Source organism: Catharus ustulatus, chromosome 29 (genome assembly GCF_009819885.2).
Source record: "Catharus ustulatus isolate bCatUst1 chromosome 29, bCatUst1.pri.v2, whole genome shotgun sequence".
NCBI lineage: Eukaryota > Metazoa > Chordata > Aves > Passeriformes > Turdidae > Catharus > Catharus ustulatus.
The window spans coordinates 105,516-126,050 of NC_046249.1; the positions used below are offsets into that span (position 1 = coordinate 105,516).

Sequence of the window (20,535 nt, forward strand, 5' to 3'; positions counted from 1 at the left end):
CACTCCAAAGGCAGCCAGGGTTCTAAGTGGTGGCAGCTTGCGTCTGGGAGAAATCCTGATCTGTTCAGAACTCCGGCGGGCAGAAGCTCGGTCCCGGGCACGGGGTCATGGGTGAGAACATTGGCCCTTTTCCCTTAGAAACAAACCTCGACTTTCCAGTTTCCTAAGAGCAGTATGTCACTCCAAAGGTAGTCAGAGTTATTGGCGGTGGCAGCATGTGTGTGGAAGAAATCCTAATCCGTTTGGAATTTTAGCAAGCCGAAGCCCGCTCCTTGGACACAGACTGTGACCTATTTCCTTGTGAAACAAAACTCAACTCCCCCAGTAGATACATAGAATTTGGAGGAGGCATTTGTCACTCCAAAGACACCCAGGGTTGTAAATGGTGGCAGATTGGATCTGGGAGATATCCTGATGCATTCTGAATTTTAGCAGGCAGAAGCCAGGTCTCGGCTACTGACCTCTAAACACAAACTTTGGCCCTTTCACAGCTGAAGGAAAACTCACCCTTCCAGTTTTCAGATAATCACTTTGGAGGAGGCCTTTGTAGCTCCAAAGGCACCTAGGGCTTGTGAAGTCAGTAAAGAGCAGGTGTTTGGCAATCGAAGAACAGACAGGGTCCTAAGTGGTGGCACATTGGGTCTGGGAGAAATCCCGATCCGTTTGGAATTATGGCAGGCAGAAGCCGAGTCTCAGGTCCAGGTCATTGGACACGAATAGTGGCCCTTTTACCGGTGACACAAAAATCCTGTCCCCACTTTCCTAATGTCAGTTTAGAGGAGGCTTTTGGCACTCAAAGCACAACAGGGTTCTAAGTGGGGAAAGTTTGCATCTGGGAGATATCCCGCACTGTTGGGAATTTTTGCCCTGTCTCAGTCACTGGGCACTGCAGAAGAACACAGTCCCTTTTCCCTGAGAAACAAAAATCCTGCCCCCGCTTTTGTAATGTCAGTTTAGAGCAAGTGTTTGGCAATCGAAAAACAGCCCAGGGTTCTAATGGTGGCAGTTTAGATCTGAGAGAAATCCTGATCCGTTTGGAATTGTGGCAGGCAGAAGGCAAGTCTCAGGTCCTGGGTACAGGACACGAATAGCGGCCCTTTAACCTGTGAAACAAAAATCCTGTCCCCACTTTCCTTATGCCAGTTTGGAGCGGGCGTTGGCAATTGAAAAGCAGGCAGGGTAATCCCGCCCCACTTTTGCAATGTCAGTTTCGAAGAGGCAGTGGCGCTCGAGGAACAGCCGGGGTTCGAAGTGGTTGCAGATTGGGTCTGGGAGAAATCCTGATCAGGTCAAAATCTTAGCAGTCAGCATCCAGTTCCGGGCACTGCGCCCTGGGCAAGAACATTGGCCTTCCTCTGAAACAAAACTCGCCCTCCCAGTCTCCTAAAAGCAGCTTGGAGGAGGCGTTTGCCACTCTAAAGGAAGCCAGCGTTGTAAGTAGTGGCAGCTGGGGCTTGGGAGAAATCCTGATTTGTTCATACTTTTAGCAGTCAAAATCCCAGTCTCAGGCACAGGACCTGGACACAAACAGTGGCCTATTTCTCCGTGAAATTAAACTTACTTCACCGGTTTTGTAATGCCACTTCTGAAATGAAATATTATCTCAGTTTGAGATAAACACTCCCCCATCAATTTTGGGTGCTCACCTGAGAACCCTGAGACTAGATCCTGTATATAATGCCCCTGGTTTATTTCACTGACTTTAACAGCACCGGAACCCTTTTGAGGACAAAACTTAATGTTCCAATGGAACACCGAAAAAAAAAAAAAAAAACAATCGACCAAACAAAAAAGTTACCTGTACTAAAAGTCGAGGCGTTGTTCATCCCTGGTCCTGTTCCCTTTTAAAATAATTATTAATGCTAGCAGGAACTGGACCTGAGGCAGGTCAGTTGCCTTAAGCGTAGCGTTCTGCCCGCGCCGTTACCGGAACTCAAGCGGAGCATCCATTGTTCCACTCCGACTCGTGGTCGCTGCCGCGTGCAGAGCCGCCCCGCGTGACCGGCGCCGCGCGCCGTCTCCATAGCGGCGGGGCCGTAAAGCGCGGCCGCGCGGGTGTCGCAGCTCTTCCGTCCGTGCGGCGCGGCCCAGCGGCGCGCGGACTCGGGGCCATGGAGATGCCGCTGCCGCCCGAGGGTGAGGGGCGATCGGGGGGTTCGGGGGGAACAGGAGGTGACCGCGGGAACGAGAAGGGAGCGGGAAGGGCGGGGGCTGACGGCGCTGCCTTCCCACAGACCAGGAGCTGCGGAATGTCATCGACAAGCTGGCGCAGTTTGTGGCGCGGAACGGGCCCGAGTTCGAGAAGATGACGATGGAGAAGCAGAAGGAGAACCCCAAATTCTCCTTCCTCTTCGGGGGCGACTTCTATGGCTACTACAAGTACAAGCTGGCCCTGGAGCAGCAGCAGCGTGAGTGGGGCCTGCGGCTCGGGCGGGGCCGGCTCGGGGCTCCCTCCATCTCCCGGCGGCGGGGTCTCGGGGTCGGCCGGTGGGGACACTTTTGTCTCTCCTGGCCTCGCCCTGCTCCTCCGCGACCGGTTTGCAGCCTCTTCCTGCGCTCTGGGTTCCAGCGAGTTGGCCGAGCTGCGCACGGCTCCTCACGGCCCCGGCTGTGGGGTTGGAGGCGGGCAAGGGGAGCCGCAGGGTCGGGCAGCGTGATGAGACGGAGCTCAGCACCTGGAGAGCCGGAACTCGGCTTGTCCTGGAGTTGTCCCTCTGGAAGTGCACAGGGAGTTGCTGACTCTCCTTTTTTGCACCGTCCACCCGTGATTTTGCGTTAACCGTAGAATCATAGAATACGCTGAGTTGGAAGGGACCCGTCAGGATCATCATTATCCTGTCCCTGCGCAGGATACCCCAAGAATCCCACCAAGTGTCTGAGAGCGTTGTCCAAGCAGCTCTGGAGACCCCTGTGACCTCCTCAGAGTGAGGGTCTATTTGGAACCAGTGCCATTTGCACCCGTGGGCTGGCGGTAGCAGGTTTCTCTGGGAGGTTTACTTTCAAAGTTTACTCTGTCTGATAGTGTTGTGCAAGCAAAGCCAAGACATCGAGGCTTCTGCACAGATCCAGCCCCTGCCACAGCCATCGCTCCCACCTGCTGCGCCCATCCCAGCCCCTCAGGGCACCCCATCTGTGGAGGAACTCATCCAGCAGAGTCAGTGGAACCTGCAGCAGCAGGAGCAACATCTCCTTGCTATGAGACAGGTTGGTTTAAGGTGAACACTCACCTGGTGTATCCTGGCCTATCAGTGACTGTAGGAATTAGGAGGGGAGGGGGAGAGGACGATTTGATGCTGAGTGGTGATGGAGGTGAGGAGAAGGGACGTTGCTTTCCTCTTTTGTTGTGCGGCGAATGCCAGTGTTACCCTAGGATGTATCTGATGTGTAGGTTGTGCTGGTACGATTGATCTGTGATTAAAAGCTTTTATTTCGTCCTTGAAAAACCTTGTTAGTTTAGAGTGGAATACAGTGTGACCACCTTAACCTTGGTAAAATGCTGCAGACTGCTGGGAGCTGCAAGATGTACCAGTTAGTAGTATGCCGACTTAGATGTGATTATGGGTGGAAGGGAACTGTGTGTTATCAGCTAGGTGACTTTTGCAGGAGATGTTTAGCTGTTAAAGCTGCTGAAAATCAAACTGAAGAGTTCCTTGTGCCTTGGTTATGTTCCTTAAATTGAACAGCTTCTTGCAATTATTTTTTTATTAGGTGATAGATTTTAGAAGTGAATTGGACTTCTCCTGAAAAATGTGAAAAGACTTTTCAGAATTAAAGAACTTAAACATTTTCATGAGGTCACAGTGCTTGTAAAAGATTTTGGTCCTTGAGATAGCTGCTTATGTCCAAGAGGATAAGAATACAGCAGCTTCGTTCTTTAAAAGGATGTTGGCTATAATGTAACAATTTTTCTTTTTTTTACTTCTGTTTTGTTTTATTTTTTGGTTTTTTAATCAGGAACAAGTCACATCAGCAGTAGCCCTTGCAATCGAGCAACAAATGCAAAAGGTTTTGGAGGAAACCCAGTTAGATATGAACGAATTTGACAACTTGTTGCAGCCAATAATTGATACTTGCACAAAAGATGCAATCTCAGTAAGTGGTCTGAATCTGCACAGGGATTTGGTGGTGCTGTGGGTTTGTCTGAATTTTAAGATTCTCTGTACATTAACAACAGCTTTATAGCTGTGTTGTGTGGCAGGTAAGATGAAAGCTGTTACCTGAAAACTTCCCTTCCTGCAGTTATTTTAGAGCTATAGGAAACCCATCTCGTGGGAACACGTTAGAATGACTTAAAATATTTAAAATTTGCTTTTCTAAGGCTGGCAAGAACTGGATGTTTAGTAATGCCAAGTCTCCCGCGCACTGTGAGTTGATGGCTGGGCATCTGCGGAACCGGATCACAGCAGAAGGAGCTCACTTTGAGCTGCGGCTGCACCTCATCTACTTAATCAATGATGTTTTGCATCACTGGTAAGATTTTGTTGTGGGTTTCAGTTTGCCGTTTTGATTAATTTGATGAAGTTTCTCTAGGGATACAGTGTTGGTTGACACTGGTTTGACTAGTCACTTCATACTTTTAACGTAATAGTTATTTTTAGCGGCTGTCCTCAGATGTCCACAACTTTCATCTACTGCTTTAGTAATCAAATTTAGGTAAAACCATTTTACCTGCTTTGTGTATTTTTCCTCCAAATAAGATTTCACACCAAAGTCGTTAGGGAGAGAACTCTATTTTGTGATTGCACTACTTTTAGTATAGTAGAAGTTGAGATGAATTGGATATTCCTGTGCACTTAGTGTTATAGGGAAAAGATAACTCTTCCCATTCCTTTCTTGAAGCCAGCGGAAGCAAGCACGAGATCTTCTGGCCGCTTTACAGAAGGTGGTTGTGCCTATTTATTGTACCAGTTTTCTAGCGGTGGAAGAGGATAAGCAACAGAAAATTGCCAGAGTGAGTATCTGCTTTTGGTTTGACTGTGACTTTTGCTTTATTAGGTTGGTGCTATGTAAATTCACAAAGGCGGGTGCAAGAAGGTCGCTGAGATTTTTCTGGTCTGACTGCCTTCATAAAGTGTATTATGGGAGGTGCTCTAGTTCACATTTAAAATAGGACTTAAAAGTACGTAGGCTTTATTTAAGAGTTATTGTAACGATGAATGCACCTGAATCTTTAGTGGTTCAAAAATAAATACCGAAATCCTAGGTCTTACGAAAAACCGACGGCACAAAAATGCTGTGCTTCAGGTTTTTTTTGATTGTTCATAATTTCTAAAATCACTTGCACTCTTGTTCATGCAGCTTCTTCAACTGTGGGAGAAAAATGGGTACTTTGATGAGTCCATTATTCAGCAACTACAAAGCCCAGCTCTTGGACTTGGCCAGTACCAGGTTAGCCACAAAAATACCAGTTTTCTTTATTTATGCAAATATTTTGAAAAGTCTTTTCCTTTTCAAAGGATGTTAATTTCTCTTTCCCCTCCCCTCCCTGGAAGTTGCTTATAAGGGATTACAAAAAATAATGTAAAATATGACCTTGTTATTTCAAACAATTGATAATCCAGCTGCTGATATGGTCCTGGATACAGGAGACTGACTCATACAGTCCTGTACAGTGTTTTGTATTAGCAAGGAGTGTTTGGTCAAAAGGAAGCAAGCTTTAAACTGGATACATTGAATATAAAAAGTTGTGGCAAAAGGAACTTTTGCTTTTTATTATTAATAATGAATGCTGTTGATTTGAGCTATGTTGGAAAGACAGTACCAAAGATTCTGGGTTCCAGGCTGCAAAGAATATTTTGGAAATCTCCACAAAGCTTCATAATGGGTGGTTCTGCCAGCATTATCCTGTATCCTGTTTTTTGGGAGAGTAGGTGAAGGGCAATACAGGGAATTCGGAACAAGCAAGGTAAGGTAGGTACTGTAGGTGCAGCGTTCACTTGTTCGCCTTCATTTATTTAATCAGGCAAATTTGATCACTGAATATGCAACGGTTGTACAGCCTGTGCAAGTGGCTTTCCAACAGCAGATCCAGAACCTGAAAACTCAACACGAGGAGTTTGTGAGCAGTTTAACGCAGCAGCAGCAGCAACAGATCCAAATACCCCCACTAGAGAATGAGGTGAAATCAACACCCCCGCCTCAAACCCCCACAGCGGCCCCAGCCTCAGCTCCACCGTCTGTTCCGGTCACACAAGCAGGTACTGAGTTGACCTGATGCCTGTGCAAAAATCAGTGGGTGACAATGCTATGACTTTTTTTTTCCTCCTTTTTTAATAGTGAGATACAAATGCACTGCTCGTTTGGTTGAGGCAAAAGCTTGAATCTGTTCAGAGCTTTGCAGCAGGTGCAGACTGATGCTTGAATATAAAAAAAAAACCAAAAAGAGGAGTGTTAAATGGGTCAGAAATCCTGTCTCACAGCAGTTAGATTTCTGCAGAAGAAGTTCATCTGGTGCCTGATGTTTTATTTAACTGCATGTGACTTTGATGCTGACAATAGTCCCTAAATTGTTGCAGATGACGGTAAATCTCAGCTGCCTCTGGCTGGTTCTACAGAGTATGATACAACCGGGTCTGGAGTGCAGGATCCTGCCTCAGGTGGACCACGTGGACCTGGATCTCATGATCAGATTCCCCCAAATAAACCACCCTGGTTTGACCAACCTCACCCTGTTGCACCGTGGGGTCAACAACAGGTAAGAAATAGTTCTGAAAACAGATGAGGAGGTTCGGGATGGCTGTCTTGGTTGTGGCAGTTGGGAATGACCATCTTGGTTGTGGAAGTGCAGTGAAAAGCTGTGAAAATTAGAAATCCAGATTTCAATGCCGAGCTTTTGTCATTCTGAGCGCAGTTAAAGGCAAAATAGCAATTTTATTTCGGTTTGTTAACCATCATGCAATTCCTATGAACGAGAGCTGTTTGGTTCAGTAACAATTTGGTCTTTTCCCATCTTTTTTCTGAAGTTGCAGTCGTTCAGATTCGTATTTTAAATGTCCTTTCACTTGTGCATCTTGCCTATGGGGCTGTATTTCCATATGGAGGTATGCTATTGTGTTCTTTATTCTTGTAACCTGATAACCAGACTTCTGTACTTGACCTCCAGGGACCACCTCATTGTCCTCCCTGGAATAACAACCATGAAGGAATGTGGAACGAACAAAGAGATCAAGGCTGGAACAATCAGCGAGAGACACCTTGGAACAACCAGCCCGATCCTTCTTGGAACAACCAGTTTGAAGCCCCATGGAACAACCAGCATGAACAGCCTCCATGGGGTGGGGGTCAGAGGGAACCTCCATTTCGAATGCAGCGGCCACCTCACTTCAGAGGCCCATTTCCTCCACATCAGCAACATCCCCAATTCAACCAGCCCCCGCATCCGCATAATTTCAACCGCTTTCCACCTCGCTTCATGCAGGATGATTTTCCACCTCGCCATCCCTTTGAAAGGCCTCCTTATCCTCATCGTTTTGATTATCCCCAGGGGGATTTTCCTCAAGGTAAAGTGTGTACCAGGCCAGGTTTTCTTACATTGCAATGCTGATTGCCATTACAAAATTATTTAGTGATTTGGGGTGGCAGTTTATCCCTGGTGGACTGTTGTGATTTTCCTAAGAAATGTTTAGTGTGGGAGTTTGGGAAGCTACAGCTTAGAACTCGGTAGGAAACACGTGTGCAGAGTTGGATGCTTCCTTGATTTTTGAGTCTTCCCTAGTGGATAAGAAGTTGTAGTCCAAATTCAAGTCAGCATCTCTACAGGCACCTCTTTTGCGACTGCTTCGCTTTAAAAGTACTAAGTTCAAAAGTGAGAAGCGGTGTTTTCTTGTAAATTTAATCACCTGCACATCAACCCATAGGTGAGGGCTGATGAGAGCTGTGACCTGTGTTGGTGGAGGAAGTTAAGAGGAGGGCTGAAAGGATTTGTTCCTATGCATATAGTCATTAGTTTTCTTTTTATTTTGACTGCCAAGCTCTCTAATTTTCTGCCTTTACTGTTGTGTGGCTTGGTAGTGTGTGGTGAAATGATCCCTACCTCTGGTTTTTCCTCCTCATTAAGTCTGTTCTCTTGTTGGAACATGGGAATGTGTGGGAGTGTAAGCAGGTGCTGCTTCTTGGCCTGTGGCTGTGGGGAAGTCTGCCGTAGGTCTGCTCGGAAGTAGTTTCCATTTCACCTGCGGGAGTTACCATTACTCTGGAATGATCCTTGTCAGTGTACGGGCCAAAGATCACCCTGTGCGACAGGTCATGTAGAAGATACATTACGTTTTCTGTGTACCAGTTGCTACATTGATTCTACAAGTTTTTCAATTTTCCAAGTCCAAAAATGGTTGAAAACCAATGGATTTGAGTTTATATATTTAGGATTGAGTTTAACTTCTGTAGCAGAGATTGTCTTTTTTTTTTTTTTTAATCCTTGGGTTTTATTGTTTGTTCGGTTTTTTAAAGGATTCTGGTAGTGAGTAGGGAGAAAGGGAGAACTCTTGTCCGAGGGAGTTTAGGTTTAAGCTCAGAATGAGATGCTTGGTTTTGGATTGTAGTGGTGATTTAAAGTATCTATTGTTTCATGCAAAATTATTGGAGGGAGGGATCAACTAAACCAGATGGTTAAAATTAGGAAAGCAGTGGAGCAATGACAATACAGTCTCTGCTCGAGTTCTGATGACAATGAGTACCAGCTCAGATTGGGAAGTGGCTGTAATGGCTTTTCCTGGAAAAACTGTTAATCCTGTTGCAAATGGTTGATTTTCAGTCTTGCATTTTTTCCATAGAGTGCAGCGAGTTCAGCAGGGTCTCCTGGTGTTCGTCGCTTTTGTCCATCAGTGGTTGGATGAGTGTCACTCGCTTCCCTATTTTAATAACGGAATTATCATCTGTACCTCTTCTCTAAATCTTTTTCAAAAGTATTTTCTTGTCACCCACTGATGCAAATAAATTGCTGCCATATAGATTTCTTTATATATCTTGATTTGGCAGAGAGACAGAACTGTTTACAGGTCCAAGCTGAGCCATGATTGTGTACTTAGCTTTGGAAATAACTCCCACCAGTAGCCTCCCTGCTGCATCTGAAACATTTTGTTCTTGAGCATGTCTTTCCTGTGGTCCTTTTGGTCACAGTATGTCCCAAAGGAAGCAGTGGCTTGGGGCCGAACTATCCCGTTGTCTAGAGAGTGGCTGCTGTGGCCAGGGAGGTATATGCACTGCAGGGTATTCGTGAGTGTGGACCTGTAGCCAGCCTCTGGTCCTTCAGTTCTGGTGCTTTGCTGGATCTGCTGAGCTTGAGTTTTAGGATAAATGCAGTATTCAAAGTAACATCTCTGATTGCCTTCCTTTCTTGATAGCTAAATAAAACATTTTAACCCTCCCACTCTGCAGAAATTGGACCTCCTCATCATCATCCTGGTCACAGATTGCCTCACCCTGGAATCAGCGAGCATCCTCCCTGGGGAGGGCCACAACACCCTGATTTTGGGCCTCCTCCACATGGATTTAACGGGCAGCCCCCTCACATGCGGCGCCAAGGGCCCCCACACATGAACCACGATGATCCCAGTCTGGTGCCGAATGTTCCCTACTTTGATCTTCCTGCCGGACTGATGGCTCCACTTGTCAAAGTAAGTGCTTGCTGTGGGGCTGACTGGTGGGATTAAAAGATCCAAAACCTGTTGTTGTTATTAGGGACAGTTCAACATGGGATGCGTGTGATTTCAAATCCTTCCATCCTGCAACCAGTTGTGTAGGCTCTAAGAGCAGGAGTAGTGGGGGGACTTGGTAGTGAAAATGGAGATGATTTTCATGTGTTGTGTGCTAGAAGAAGGCGGTTGAACTCACAGAAAGATTAATTTATACTTTGAGGTCTGACCCCTGTTTGTAGGAAATGGAAAGCCCCGGTGATTTCCAGATGGCCAGGGAGACCTCATAAGTCTGATGGGGCCACTGTACTAGTTCTTCATAATCAGAATTCTCATGACAATGCTTTACAGTATCTATGTTATTATATGCAAAGAAGGGTAGAGAACAGGAAACATACCTGTATCAGCATCTTCAGGATATTTACACGTATATATTCTGTATTTGAGATTAACAAATAAGCCTCTTCTGTTTCTTTGTGTTATTCTCGTACACCAGTTTGTGCCAGGCTTCTGTCCAGACACATTAGCACAAAGGTGGATGACATCTCAAGACACCTTAGCACATAGGTGGATGAGATCTGCATTTTATCTAACTGGTGACCCACTTAATACTGCAACCTGTGCAGTGCAGGCTTTTCTCACAATAGTGACAGCATGAGGAAGCATTGGGTCATCTGCAGAATCCGTATTTCCAGATAATTTTTTATCCAGTATTGAAATTTGAGGTCTCTACACAGCTAAATCTGTATCTAACTCTTCAGGTAGCCACCCCATGACATGAATGTAATTTGTTTTGTTTCCGGCAGCTTGAAGATCATGAGTATAAACCTTTAGATCCTAAAGATATACGTCTTCCACCTCCGATGCCCCCCAGTGAGAGACTCCTGGCTGCGGTTGAGGCATTTTATAGTCCACCATCTCATGACAGGCCTAGAAACAGGTAATAGTAGGTGTGGCCAATAAAATAAGGAGAATGCCTTAAGAAGGTGTCTCAAACCACAAAGTGCCTCCCTCTCTTTTGTCTCTGTCTTGGTTCTCCTAATGCTCTTGTTGTATTGCAACTGCACTTGCTCTTCGTTCTTATACTGAGAGTTGTGAGACTGTTTTGCCCAGACCCTTTGTTCTATACGAAATCTGGTGAAAATCCTTAAGGTCACCACTGAAGTGGAATATACATGTGTGGGTTCTGTGTGGTTGATTTGTTGCAGTGAAGGATGGGAGCAGAATGGACTGTATGAATTCTTCAGAGCTAAAATGAGAGCAAGGCGGAGGAAAGGTCAAGAGAAGAGAAATAGGTGAGAGTTCCTGTGTGCCACCTTCTGCTGTGTGCTGTTCATCTGGAGGGTGCTTGGGCTAAATGCAGAGGGAAAGTCTGTTCAGCAACATGCTGATGAAAAATTGAGCTTTGGTGTGCTGGAATTTCTGTCTAATCTGCAAAAAATGGAACCAAGTTGCCCAGAGCAGCTGTGGCTGCCCCATTCCTGGAAGTGCCCGAAGGTTGAACCGGGCTTGGAGCAACTTGGCCTTGAGGAAGGTGTCCCTGCTCAATGGCAGGGGTTGGAACTGAATGATCTATAAGGTCCCTTCCTAACCCAGACCGCTTTGTGATTCTGTGAAACAGTTTTTCACACTTAAGCTTTCATTTTCACTGCAGAAAGTAGTGCTTCTGTGTAATTTGAGTTTGATCAGGAGTAGATTTGTGTTTCTGGTGCCTCTCCATGGAATCTCACTGGAGTTTCTATGCTCATCTGTGCAGTGGGCCTTCTCGGTCTCGCAGTCGGTCTAAAAGCCGAGGTCGTTCATCTTCCCGGTCTCGTTCACGATCTTCAAAATCATCTGGCTCCTACTCGAGATCACGCTCTCGCTCTTGCTCTCGATCGCGATCCTATTCTCGCTCACAATCCAGGTAGGGCACAGGGGGGCTGAACCTTGGGAACTGGGGAAAACCCAACCCTCGATGTTGATCCAAGCTCTGGTAACTTGTGTGCTCTCCCTTTCAGAAGCCGGAGCAGGTCCCGCTCCTCTCACAGCCGATCACGGTCTCGGTCACGGTCTCGGTCCAAATCGTACTCCCCAGGAAGGCGGCGCCGTTCCCGCTCTCGAAGCCCCACTCCTCTGTAAGCTTTGGTTTGGTGCTGTCTTTCACCTGGGCTGTTTGAACAGGGCTGCAGGGACGCTGCCTCATTACCAGGGGATAATAAGCAGCATTTCAACAAAGAGCATAAAAGATGATGGAGAGCAGATTTAGAAACAATTTATCTGCTATATGTGCGTGTAGAGAGAATATTCCTATATTGTGGTATCTTATTTTAACTAAAGTGTGTGCAATTGTGAAGTCTGTGTATGCCTTCCTTGGGAGCAGGAGTGCTCCACTGGGAGGAGCACAGTGTTTGATTTCCCTTGCGCTGAGAGGCAGGTGATTCTGGCACTTCAATAACTGCATAATCTAATGGCTTTAATAAAGAATAGTTTAGTAGAGTGGATGGAATTGTGTTGGATGTAATGCTTAACAGAATAGAACTGACTGTGCTCTGTGTCAGAGTAGTATCACTGGTTCCAAATTTGTTCTTGTTTTCTTAGTTCTTCTGCTGGTTTGGGCTCCAGTTCTGGGCCTCCTATACCAGAATCAAGACTTGGAGAAGAAAATAAAGGTCATCAAATGCTAGTGAAAATGGGTAAGATGTTCTAGAATCTTACAGAAGCCAGGGAAAGAAAATTAGACACCAAAGTCTTAGATACACTTAGATGCACGTTCATAAGGAATTATTCCTTGGCATTCCAAGGTCAACGTAAGAGTGTTCAGAGATGTTAAGTTTATGGAACAGTGATAGTTGCCTTTCTGGGAAAGATAGAGAAGACAGGGATGTGAGTTTGGCATCAGATAGAACTGACGCTACCCAAGGTATTTCATCTCCTTGCAGTGCAGGTCAGCAGGGTTGACCGGACAGATTGGGCTTGCGCTGCCTTTCTTCTTATCCTCCAAACAGTTCTTAGGGTCACTGCTGTCAGCTCCTAGAATCTCTGCATATTAATGCATAAATGGGACAGCTCATGTGTTTCGGGTTGTCCCCATCCTGCTTTATCACACTGATGCTGTCGTTGGTTTTTTTCCAAAATGTCCACGTTTGTCTTCATGATTCTAGTAAAAACAGTGAAAGGACTGCAGTGTTGTGTCCTTGCTGCAGGGTGGAGTGGATCTGGTGGATTGGGAGCCAAGGAACAAGGAATTCAGGATCCAATTAAAGGAGGTGATATCCGAGACAAATGGGATCAGTACAAAGGAGTGGGAGTTGCATTGGATGACCCTTATGAAAACTACAGAAGAAATAAAAGTTACTCATTTATCGCACGCATGAAGGCCAGGGATGAGTGTAAGTGAATGTTTCTCAGCAATTTAGAAACCTCTTGAGAGTGCTTTTTGTAAACCTAAATCAAAATATCAGTAACTCTTAATTTTTTCTGGTGTAACTGATACAGTAATACAACAGGTAAGTGGACATGTGCTCTGATTAATCCAGCAAGTCTTCCTTTTTAGGCATTGTGTTGTGTTCTGATTTCTGAAATGTTCATTAATGAGTGTGTTCTGTGTGAGCCATTTTCTGGCTACAATACTGAGCACCTGCATCTTTTGCAGTTAGTGGAGGGGGAGCTGTGCCACGCAAGGCACGGCTGCCACAGCAGGGAGGTCCTTGCGATTGGAATCAAGTTAGATCACACTTACTGTTTACCCCTGCCTTATTCAGAGTTTCCTACTGTTAGTACCACATTCTGCCAAAGCCAGAACTGATAATAAATTCCCTGTAGTGCGGGAAGGGTTCAGAAAAAGTGGAGACATTTATAAGAGGTGAAGACAATTACCTGAATGATGAATTTTTGCAGAGAGTCTGTGATATGTTGAACGCCAGCACTTGCCAACAGCGAAAAGGAAAAAGCTGGCATGCTCAATGAAATGTCACTTCTACCTCTAGATCTGTGCAATCAAGTGGGTTCAAGTAAAGCCTTTAAGAAAAAATTCCTTACTAACAGAACCCTCTTTCCACGAAACATTTCAGATAGTTTAGGTAACTGCGGAATATGTAAGAACTCTTTTCCCTATTGTTTCAGTGAAGCGTGAAACACAAGACCCTCCACAACTTGAATAAGACTCTCTGAAGAAAGATGTCTTGCATCTTCTGTAGAACACTAAACTTGTAGAAATCTGAAATAAAATTTGGAGGAAGTGACAAATGAATTACTTTTAAAACTATGATGAAGAATGGAAAGCTATGACATGTACTTCAACACTTGTCAATTAGTGCTTTAAAAAGGCCAGTTGTTACTATGACATGTCTAGCAAGTTTAAAAATTTCCATTTCTTGCAAAACTTTCTAATTAGTTGCCCATTTTATAGTAAAATTAAACCCCATTCAAGCTGTTCCTGGTGCACGACTGTGCCTCATTCATTCCTGTGGCATACAGACATTATCTGATGTGGTTGTGTGTTCTCTAGTTCCATAATGTATGTTTATTTCTCTCAAAAGGTTAATTCTATTTGAAGTGGAGGGGTGCTGCCTTGGGATCAAGTCAGACTGATGCTGAGCAGTGTATCCTAATGTCTAAATGGGGAATGAAGCATCTAGTTCCAGTGCAGGTGACCTCTGAGCACTGTGCAAGCTTTTAGAACCTTCTACCCACCTCCAGGCCCCGCCCAGCAGCTGCTGCAGCCACCTCTCGGGCAGGACACGAGGGTCAGTTCTCTGGTAGCTTTTCCAGCACTCTGAGGGATGGGTGACACTTTGTAATGGAACACAGTCTTTGAGCTTTTTTTATATTTTTGTACATACCCTTTAATAAAAGCTAATTAGTTCAATAGAAGAGAATCCATTTTCTCTGCTCTACATGTTTCTATCAAGGAGATGTTCTTGGAACCTTGCTGTAATCTACATGAAAAGAGAAATCTTTTGTAACTGTTTCCAGAGACCACCAGCTAGAGCTGTTAGGCCCTTGTACTGCACTTCACTCCCCAGGTCTGCGTGGCGGTTCCCTCTTCCAGTTGTTTGTAGAGCAAAAACCCTCTTAAAACCATTCAGTTAATATGGTGGAATATCAGTTTGTTCTAGATCTACTGTAGTTGTGGAACTGTACCTGTCTGTGAATCAGCATACAACACCTGTATGTTACCAACTTGTGAATGTTGTTGTTTTGCCTTCCAATAAACAGGTTTTTTTAAAATAAAAAGGCAGCTGAGATTTCAGAGTAAGTGGATTCCTGTTCCTTGACTATAAGTGTTCCTTGTTTTGAATTTATCTTAATCAACACACTCAAGCGTGTGTTTGGGTTCGTTGTAATCTGACAAGGCTGATTACATAGACATGCTGTTTGGATAATGGTACTAAGGTCAGGATATGGTAATTTCCTGCTGTGGTCATATTTCTCAGGGGCTGTAGTACAGACTTTTGCTTCTGCCTTGATCATAGATGCGATCACAGATCTCACAATTCACTGAATAAATGTGTGCACTGTGATGACTTATCATGGTCCCATTAGACAGGAGTGTTACCTTGACATCTCTTTTGCTGACATCCTCTGGCTGAAGGTTCTGGCATATTCCCTGTATTGTGTACATGAATAAAACATTCAGCTACAGAAAAGTAAATTACATATAATTAGCAACTTGTACTGACTAATTTATAGTAACATAGCAGTTTGTACTAATCCTTCCAAAATGGTTTAGAACCTTTTCTCTGTGCAACTTGAAAAGTTTCTCATTTCAGCCTTAGAGCTATAAATATAAATGTCACTTAAAGCTCAGTCACCGTCCAAGCAGTTATTTTTCCTGGGCTCTCCGAATTTCTTCAAGCGCTTGCTCAATTGTTAGAGGTGGGGATTTGTGTTTCTTGATGTACTGCAAAAAAAAAAAAAATTAAGAATCTAATGTCTTTATCATGTAGGTTATTATTTATTAAATAGTAGAAAGCAACTAATCTTCATGTCACGTTTCTGTACTAGCAACAGAAAGTGATCCTTCTGTTAAAGCATCTGAATGATCCTTCTCATTTGAGGACAGCTAAATGCTACAGCAGAAATCTTAATCTTTAAAAACTATGGCCTCCAGCAGAACTTCAGTCTTTTTTTTCTTTTAAACTCATTAATTAATTATATGCAAATAAACTGCATTTGCTGCAACTACCCCAAGTGTTTGGAAAGGAATACTCAGTCTCTGTTTTGTCATAAATACCTCCTTAGCCTCTTCCAGGGTATGGTAGTGGAACTTCTCACGCTCTAATGACTCCACGAGGGACGTGTGAAGGTGGTGAATGTTCTCGACAAACTGCTGGGTCAGCATCACGTGCTGCTTGCACATGGCATGTAAAACGAGAACGGAGGGGCTGTATGCGGTCAGGGCTGCAAGAAAGGGAAAGGATGTACTGGGGCGAGGCACAGCCAGCAGCAAAGGCTCAACAAAACAAGCTGAGCTTAAGTGCAGAAAACAGAGTAAAAAAAAAAAGAAGAAGAAATGTGGTTTTGGTACCTTCTACTGCATCCATGCTGATCACATGACTGGCAATAGGCACTGGGTCAAAGTAGCTGGTTCCAAGAGGCGGGGTGAGCACTGCAGAGGGGTTTGCTGTGCATAGGATAGCATCAGAATTACTGGGTGAGGAGAAGGGAAAGATTTAGTTTTACTGCTTGGTTCTTCAGCAGTTTCTTGGGATAGCAGCTGCCCTAAAAGACACTGTACAGCCCTACCAGGAGATTTCTGTCAGCCAAAAAATGCTGACACAGTTAAACAACTTCCACAGTTTTTTTACTCTCAGGCTCACAACACTGTTGCAGAAAGCATCTTTTCTAACGCTAGGCAGAGTAAAAATAAAGACTTCTGTAGTTAATACTGCTGTTTTCAAGGACACTCAAGTTTCTAATTTCTCCTTGAGTGTGGCAAGGAATGGTGGCTCTTAGCACTTTTTCCTTTAAGTAAACAGATATAGGCAGGGAGCTGCCTCTCAGGATATCAAAGCTCATATCTGATCCTGTCCTGGGGCCATAATGCTTTCCCAGGAGAGAAGTACAATGCAAAAGAACTCTGTGAATGGGCAATCGCTTTAGTAATGCTGCAATGCTATTATTTACGATAGTAAAAATGTCAGAATATGGAATTTCATTTGAGAGTACTACTGGTGCTGTTGTGAGCTCTGCTGCTAACGTTTGCTCATCCACCCTCAGGTCCTGTGGGGGGTATTTTTTAACTAAAAAGCATTTGTCATTATGATATTCAATCCCAGTCTTTTCTGCAGACAGCATATTAAATTTGGGCTTCAGACATTTTTTTTATTTAGCACCAGTGAGGGGAAGCTGGCACTGAAGTGAAGAAGTCTATCAAGGCTGATTGGGCATATGTAAAAGTGTAAAACTTGCCTGATTAGGGCAGTAACTGCTGAACTCACCCTTTGCCCAGCTGTAGGTGAATGGAGGCTCTGCTGTCTGAACCGCCGCCTCTGTGAGGGTCACACGGTGCCCCTCGCTGCGCTGCCCTCCGCTGACAGACAGGGATGAAGCTGAAGGCGGCTGTGCTCCAGAACACGTGCAGCTCTCAGCATGTCCCTCTACAGATTCCCCGTCTGCTGTAGGCAGAGACTTTTCAAAGTCTTCAGAATATTCTGAATTAAGAGTTCTGTCATTCTGATTAAGATGATCCTGTTTGAGTGGAGGCAAATCTGAAGAAACTCCACTTAAATGTTCAGAGATGTCAGCTTCAGAGACATATTTTTCAACATCCTCTTTAGAAGAATCACTCACACTGGTTATTGCACTGGTCATTTTAAGAGCAGCCTGGTCCTTTTCCACCAGCAATGTATCTTTTTTCACACATTTGTTTGATTCTTGAGTAAACTGGATGTCTTTTCCCTGTAAAGGTATTTCTTTTAGAACCTCCACATTCCACCAAACAAAGGCAGACTGGGAATATGTGCTAGTTGGAAATTTCTACTTACTTTCTGCTTTAATTCTGCTGCCTTACTGGTAGTATCTGGTGCCAGATCATCAAGGCTCACAACATTTGGTCTGAAGCCTGCAAACGAATGACACTTATGCATGAGAATTTACATTAATATTACAGTACACTTTCCCATGAATGAGAAAAGTGGGGGGAAAAATTATTACTACCTTCCTAGTTTAGCACTAAAAATTAATATAAATCAATCACTGATTGTAACTTTGTAGAAATGCCTAAATTTCCTTCTTTGAGCTGCTGACATTCCTGAAGTTCAAAAGATTTTTTTTGCTGCCCCTCAGTTCCAGCTGTTCTCAGTCTGACCCATTAGTATACTGTGCCACTGATACATGAAAAGTATTCGAAATGACCTATTTGCCTTGACATAATGTCACCCAGGGCAGCAGCATCAATATGAACCCATTAAGTCAAAAGCTAAGAAAAAAGGAAACCTATTACACTAGAAAAAATAAACAGATCAAGATAATTACTTTGATCAGGCCTCGCTTTATGTAAAATTTCACCACTGAATTCTTTCAAAGTGACTATTTGTCCATGCTTATTAAGAGAATTTATCAGATTATCATCAGTACAATTCACACTGAGTCTACTGAGACAGTATTTTAGGACACTTACATTTCAAGCTACTGCTGGTTAGATCTTCTGCATCAGCCCCTTTAGAAAATAATTCATCTAACGACTTTATTTCACTTCTGTCACTTTCAAGTGATTCTTGGATTTGCTTGGTGTAGCCTGCTTTAGGCAGAGCAATCTTTACAGTGTTGTCTTTCATGGAAGACAACAGCAATCGAGATCCCATGGCATGTCCTGACAGGTTTCTGCTGGTGGGTGAAGGTGCTGGTGAATTAACTCTACCAAACACACTTTTCTCTGAGTCTTTGTTGTGAAAAGAAGATGCTTTAGATAACTCTGCTGGTGAAACTTCCTTACGAGGTGGAGGAGCCCTTCCTGATGGAACTCGAGTCGTGCTCTTTTTGAAGAACATGAAAAAGAGATTTATGTTACTTCATTGTGTAAGGGAGAACAAATCACTGCGGGTAGAGTTATTTTAAGATGTTAAGGTGTGAACCTGAATCCTATCACGAGCAAGACACAAATGCAAATTTAAAATTTAGTTGCTGGTGTTATCTAAATAAAAAGTGATCAATCAATTAAAACAATTATATAAAAGCATTAATAAAATTACATAGTCCAGCAAATTCATATTTACCTTTCTACCCCACTGAGCATCAGTTACCAGAACCTTCTGATTCCCATTTCCACTGGAAAACCCCAAAGAGCTCTCCATCAATTCTCTCATTTCCTCTTCATCACTATCCAGATCAAGCTGTTGTTTAACCGTAGCATTCCTTTTAGAGCTTTGGATGCTTTCTTCTTCCTCAGAACAGGCATCCCTGCAGGTCCCATTCCCACTGGTGGTACCATAATTCTTCCAGTACTTCTTGCCCCTGGCACCACCTTCATGCCCAGAAGCAGATGAGGTGCACTCCTCAGCCAAAGGCTTCAGGCCCGAGTCAGTGTTCTGCAATTCCAGCTCCTTTTTTTGATACATGATTTTGGTTTCCAGTTGTGCCACTTTATTCAGGACTGAGCTTAACCGCGCGTGGGAGGAGCTGCCCGGAGTGCTCTGGGCTCCACGGCTGCTCCCTGCCCACACGGTGCTTCCCGGCATCTGGCTCCGTAGGCTCCCACGAGCGTTTCCTTTGCACACCTTCAGGAACCTGCTGCGGTGGGCCGAAGTTCTTCCGGCGTTTTCCAGCTCTGTGTCCATCACCGTGAGGTCACCACGGGTGCCGGTCCTGCGGGGTACATGGCTGTGGCCCTGCCAAGAATGAAGAGTCACTGACCTTAGGAAAGACCTGACATCTTCGAGTCCAACCTGTGACTGATTCCCACGTCGCTAACCAAAGCACTGAGTACCACATCCAGTCTTTCCTTAAACATGTCCAAGGATGGTGACTCCACGGGCAGCCCCTTTCAATGTCTGACCACCCTTTCTGCCCAACCTAAACCTCCCCTGGCACAGCTTAAGACTGTCCTCTCGTCCTGTCGCTGGTTCCCTGGGAGCAGAGCTGGTCACTACCTGGCTGCACACAGTTCTGTCAGGGAGCTGTAGGAAGGGGGTTGTACAGATCCCTCCCCACACAGGACGCAAACACCGGCCCGGGCCGAGGCTGCCTAGGTACAGACTGAGATAGGGCGCCGGTGCCTCACCTGACCTCGGCCCGCGGGTGACCAAGAGATCGCGGCCATCCGGGACGGGACGAGACAGAGCTGAACAGGGCAGGACGGGTGAGATGGGGCGGAACAGGGCCGCAGAACACACCGTCGGCCCCGCCCGCCCCGAGGCGGCGGAGGCTGCTCTGGGCCGGGCTGGAGCGAGCGGCCGCGTCCCGCAGGCCGCGACTCCCCAGTGTCCCGCCCGTTCATTGGCCCCGCGCGAGCGCCTCAGCAAGCGTTCCGCCGCCGGATCGGGCGCCCCGACTGCCAGCCCCAGCATGCACCGGGGTCAACACATGGGGTTTTTACAAACCCGCGATTTGATAATTATTGGAGCGAGCTGGGAATTAATCCAGTTGTTCAGCAGGATTTGCATTAAGACCCCTCACTGAAACAACACAGGCTATTACCTGCTCTTTGTACTTGTGTGTCATTTCCAGGGACTCGGGTGAAACTTGTAGTTCGTGTGCCACAGTGAAATCTGGCATTAGGTATTCAACATAATTATATAGTTGTAATACAATTATATAGTTATTGAGCTTATGCCATGGATAATTTTCATTTTCCCTAGTTTTTTGTTTTTCTGAGTTAGTTTTCTAGTATTTTCTAGTGTTATCATTCTGCTGTAAGACAGTTCCTAAGACCTGAGTTTAAGCTTCATAAAAACTTTGCCTTGATGTCTCTAAAACCCTGGCT

General features: G+C 45.0%; 2 protein-coding genes across 5 annotated transcripts; one reads left to right on the top strand and one right to left on the bottom strand.

Annotated features, from left to right (window-relative positions):
• Positions 1-2,042: 2,042 nt before the first annotated feature.
• Positions 2,043-14,868, top strand: LOC117008401 (calcium homeostasis endoplasmic reticulum protein). 2 transcript variants are annotated; one of them, XM_033082219.1, is made up of 18 exons: positions 2,043-2,136; positions 2,235-2,408; positions 3,023-3,204; positions 3,955-4,092; positions 4,319-4,470; positions 4,840-4,951; positions 5,299-5,388; positions 5,963-6,197; positions 6,516-6,694; positions 7,103-7,499; positions 9,373-9,611; positions 10,436-10,569; positions 10,838-10,924; positions 11,386-11,535; positions 11,630-11,746; positions 12,210-12,304; positions 12,815-13,000; positions 13,734-14,868. In XM_033082219.1, exons 1-18 carry the CDS (start codon positions 2,112-2,114, stop codon positions 13,769-13,771), a joined length of 2,730 nt encoding a protein of 909 aa, XP_032938110.1. In that variant the 5' UTR covers positions 2,043-2,111; the 3' UTR covers positions 13,772-14,868. The 2 variants fall into 2 exon arrangements, with proteins under 2 accessions (XP_032938110.1, XP_032938111.1); XM_033082220.1 differs by having other exon boundaries at positions 14,150-14,868.
• A 406-nt stretch (positions 14,869-15,274) lies between these two features.
• C29H19orf44 (chromosome 29 C19orf44 homolog) lies at positions 15,275-20,003 on the bottom strand. Of its 3 annotated transcripts, none has more exons than XM_033082223.2 (8): positions 19,834-20,003; positions 18,830-19,441; positions 18,235-18,589; positions 17,600-17,676; positions 17,054-17,513; positions 16,141-16,236; positions 15,847-16,013; positions 15,275-15,513 (listed from the first exon to the last, which is right to left on the bottom strand). In XM_033082223.2, exons 1-8 carry the CDS (start codon positions 19,870-19,872, stop codon positions 15,436-15,438), a joined length of 1,884 nt encoding a protein of 627 aa, XP_032938114.1. In that variant the 5' UTR covers positions 19,873-20,003; the 3' UTR covers positions 15,275-15,435. The 3 variants fall into 3 exon arrangements, with proteins under 3 accessions (XP_032938114.1, XP_032938112.1, XP_032938113.1); XM_033082221.2 differs by having other exon boundaries at positions 18,830-19,433; positions 19,839-19,854; XM_033082222.1 differs by lacking the exon at positions 15,275-15,513 and having other exon boundaries at positions 15,922-16,013; positions 16,141-16,262; positions 19,834-19,966.
• Positions 20,004-20,535: the final 532 nt, after the last annotated feature.

Coding starts and splice junctions, on each gene's coding strand:
- LOC117008401 (XM_033082219.1), top strand. CDS start 2,112: ATGGAGATGCCGCTGCCGCCCGAGG. Junction 7,500..9,372: donor CCAGGGGGATTTTCCTCAAG/GTAAAGTGTGTA, acceptor CCCACTCTGCAG/AAATTGGACCTCCTCATCAT. Junction 11,536..11,629: donor TATTCTCGCTCACAATCCAG/GTAGGGCACAGG, acceptor TCTCCCTTTCAG/AAGCCGGAGCAGGTCCCGCT.
- C29H19orf44 (XM_033082223.2), bottom strand. CDS start 19,872: ATGGCCGCGATCTCTTGGTCACCCGCGGGCCGAGGTCAG. Junction 16,237..17,053: donor CACCTACAGCTGGGCAAAGG/GTGAGTTCAGCA, acceptor TCCTATGCACAG/CAAACCCCTCTGCAGTGCTC. Junction 16,014..16,140: donor CAGCATGGATGCAGTAGAAG/GTACCAAAACCA, acceptor CCTTTCTTGCAG/CCCTGACCGCATACAGCCCC.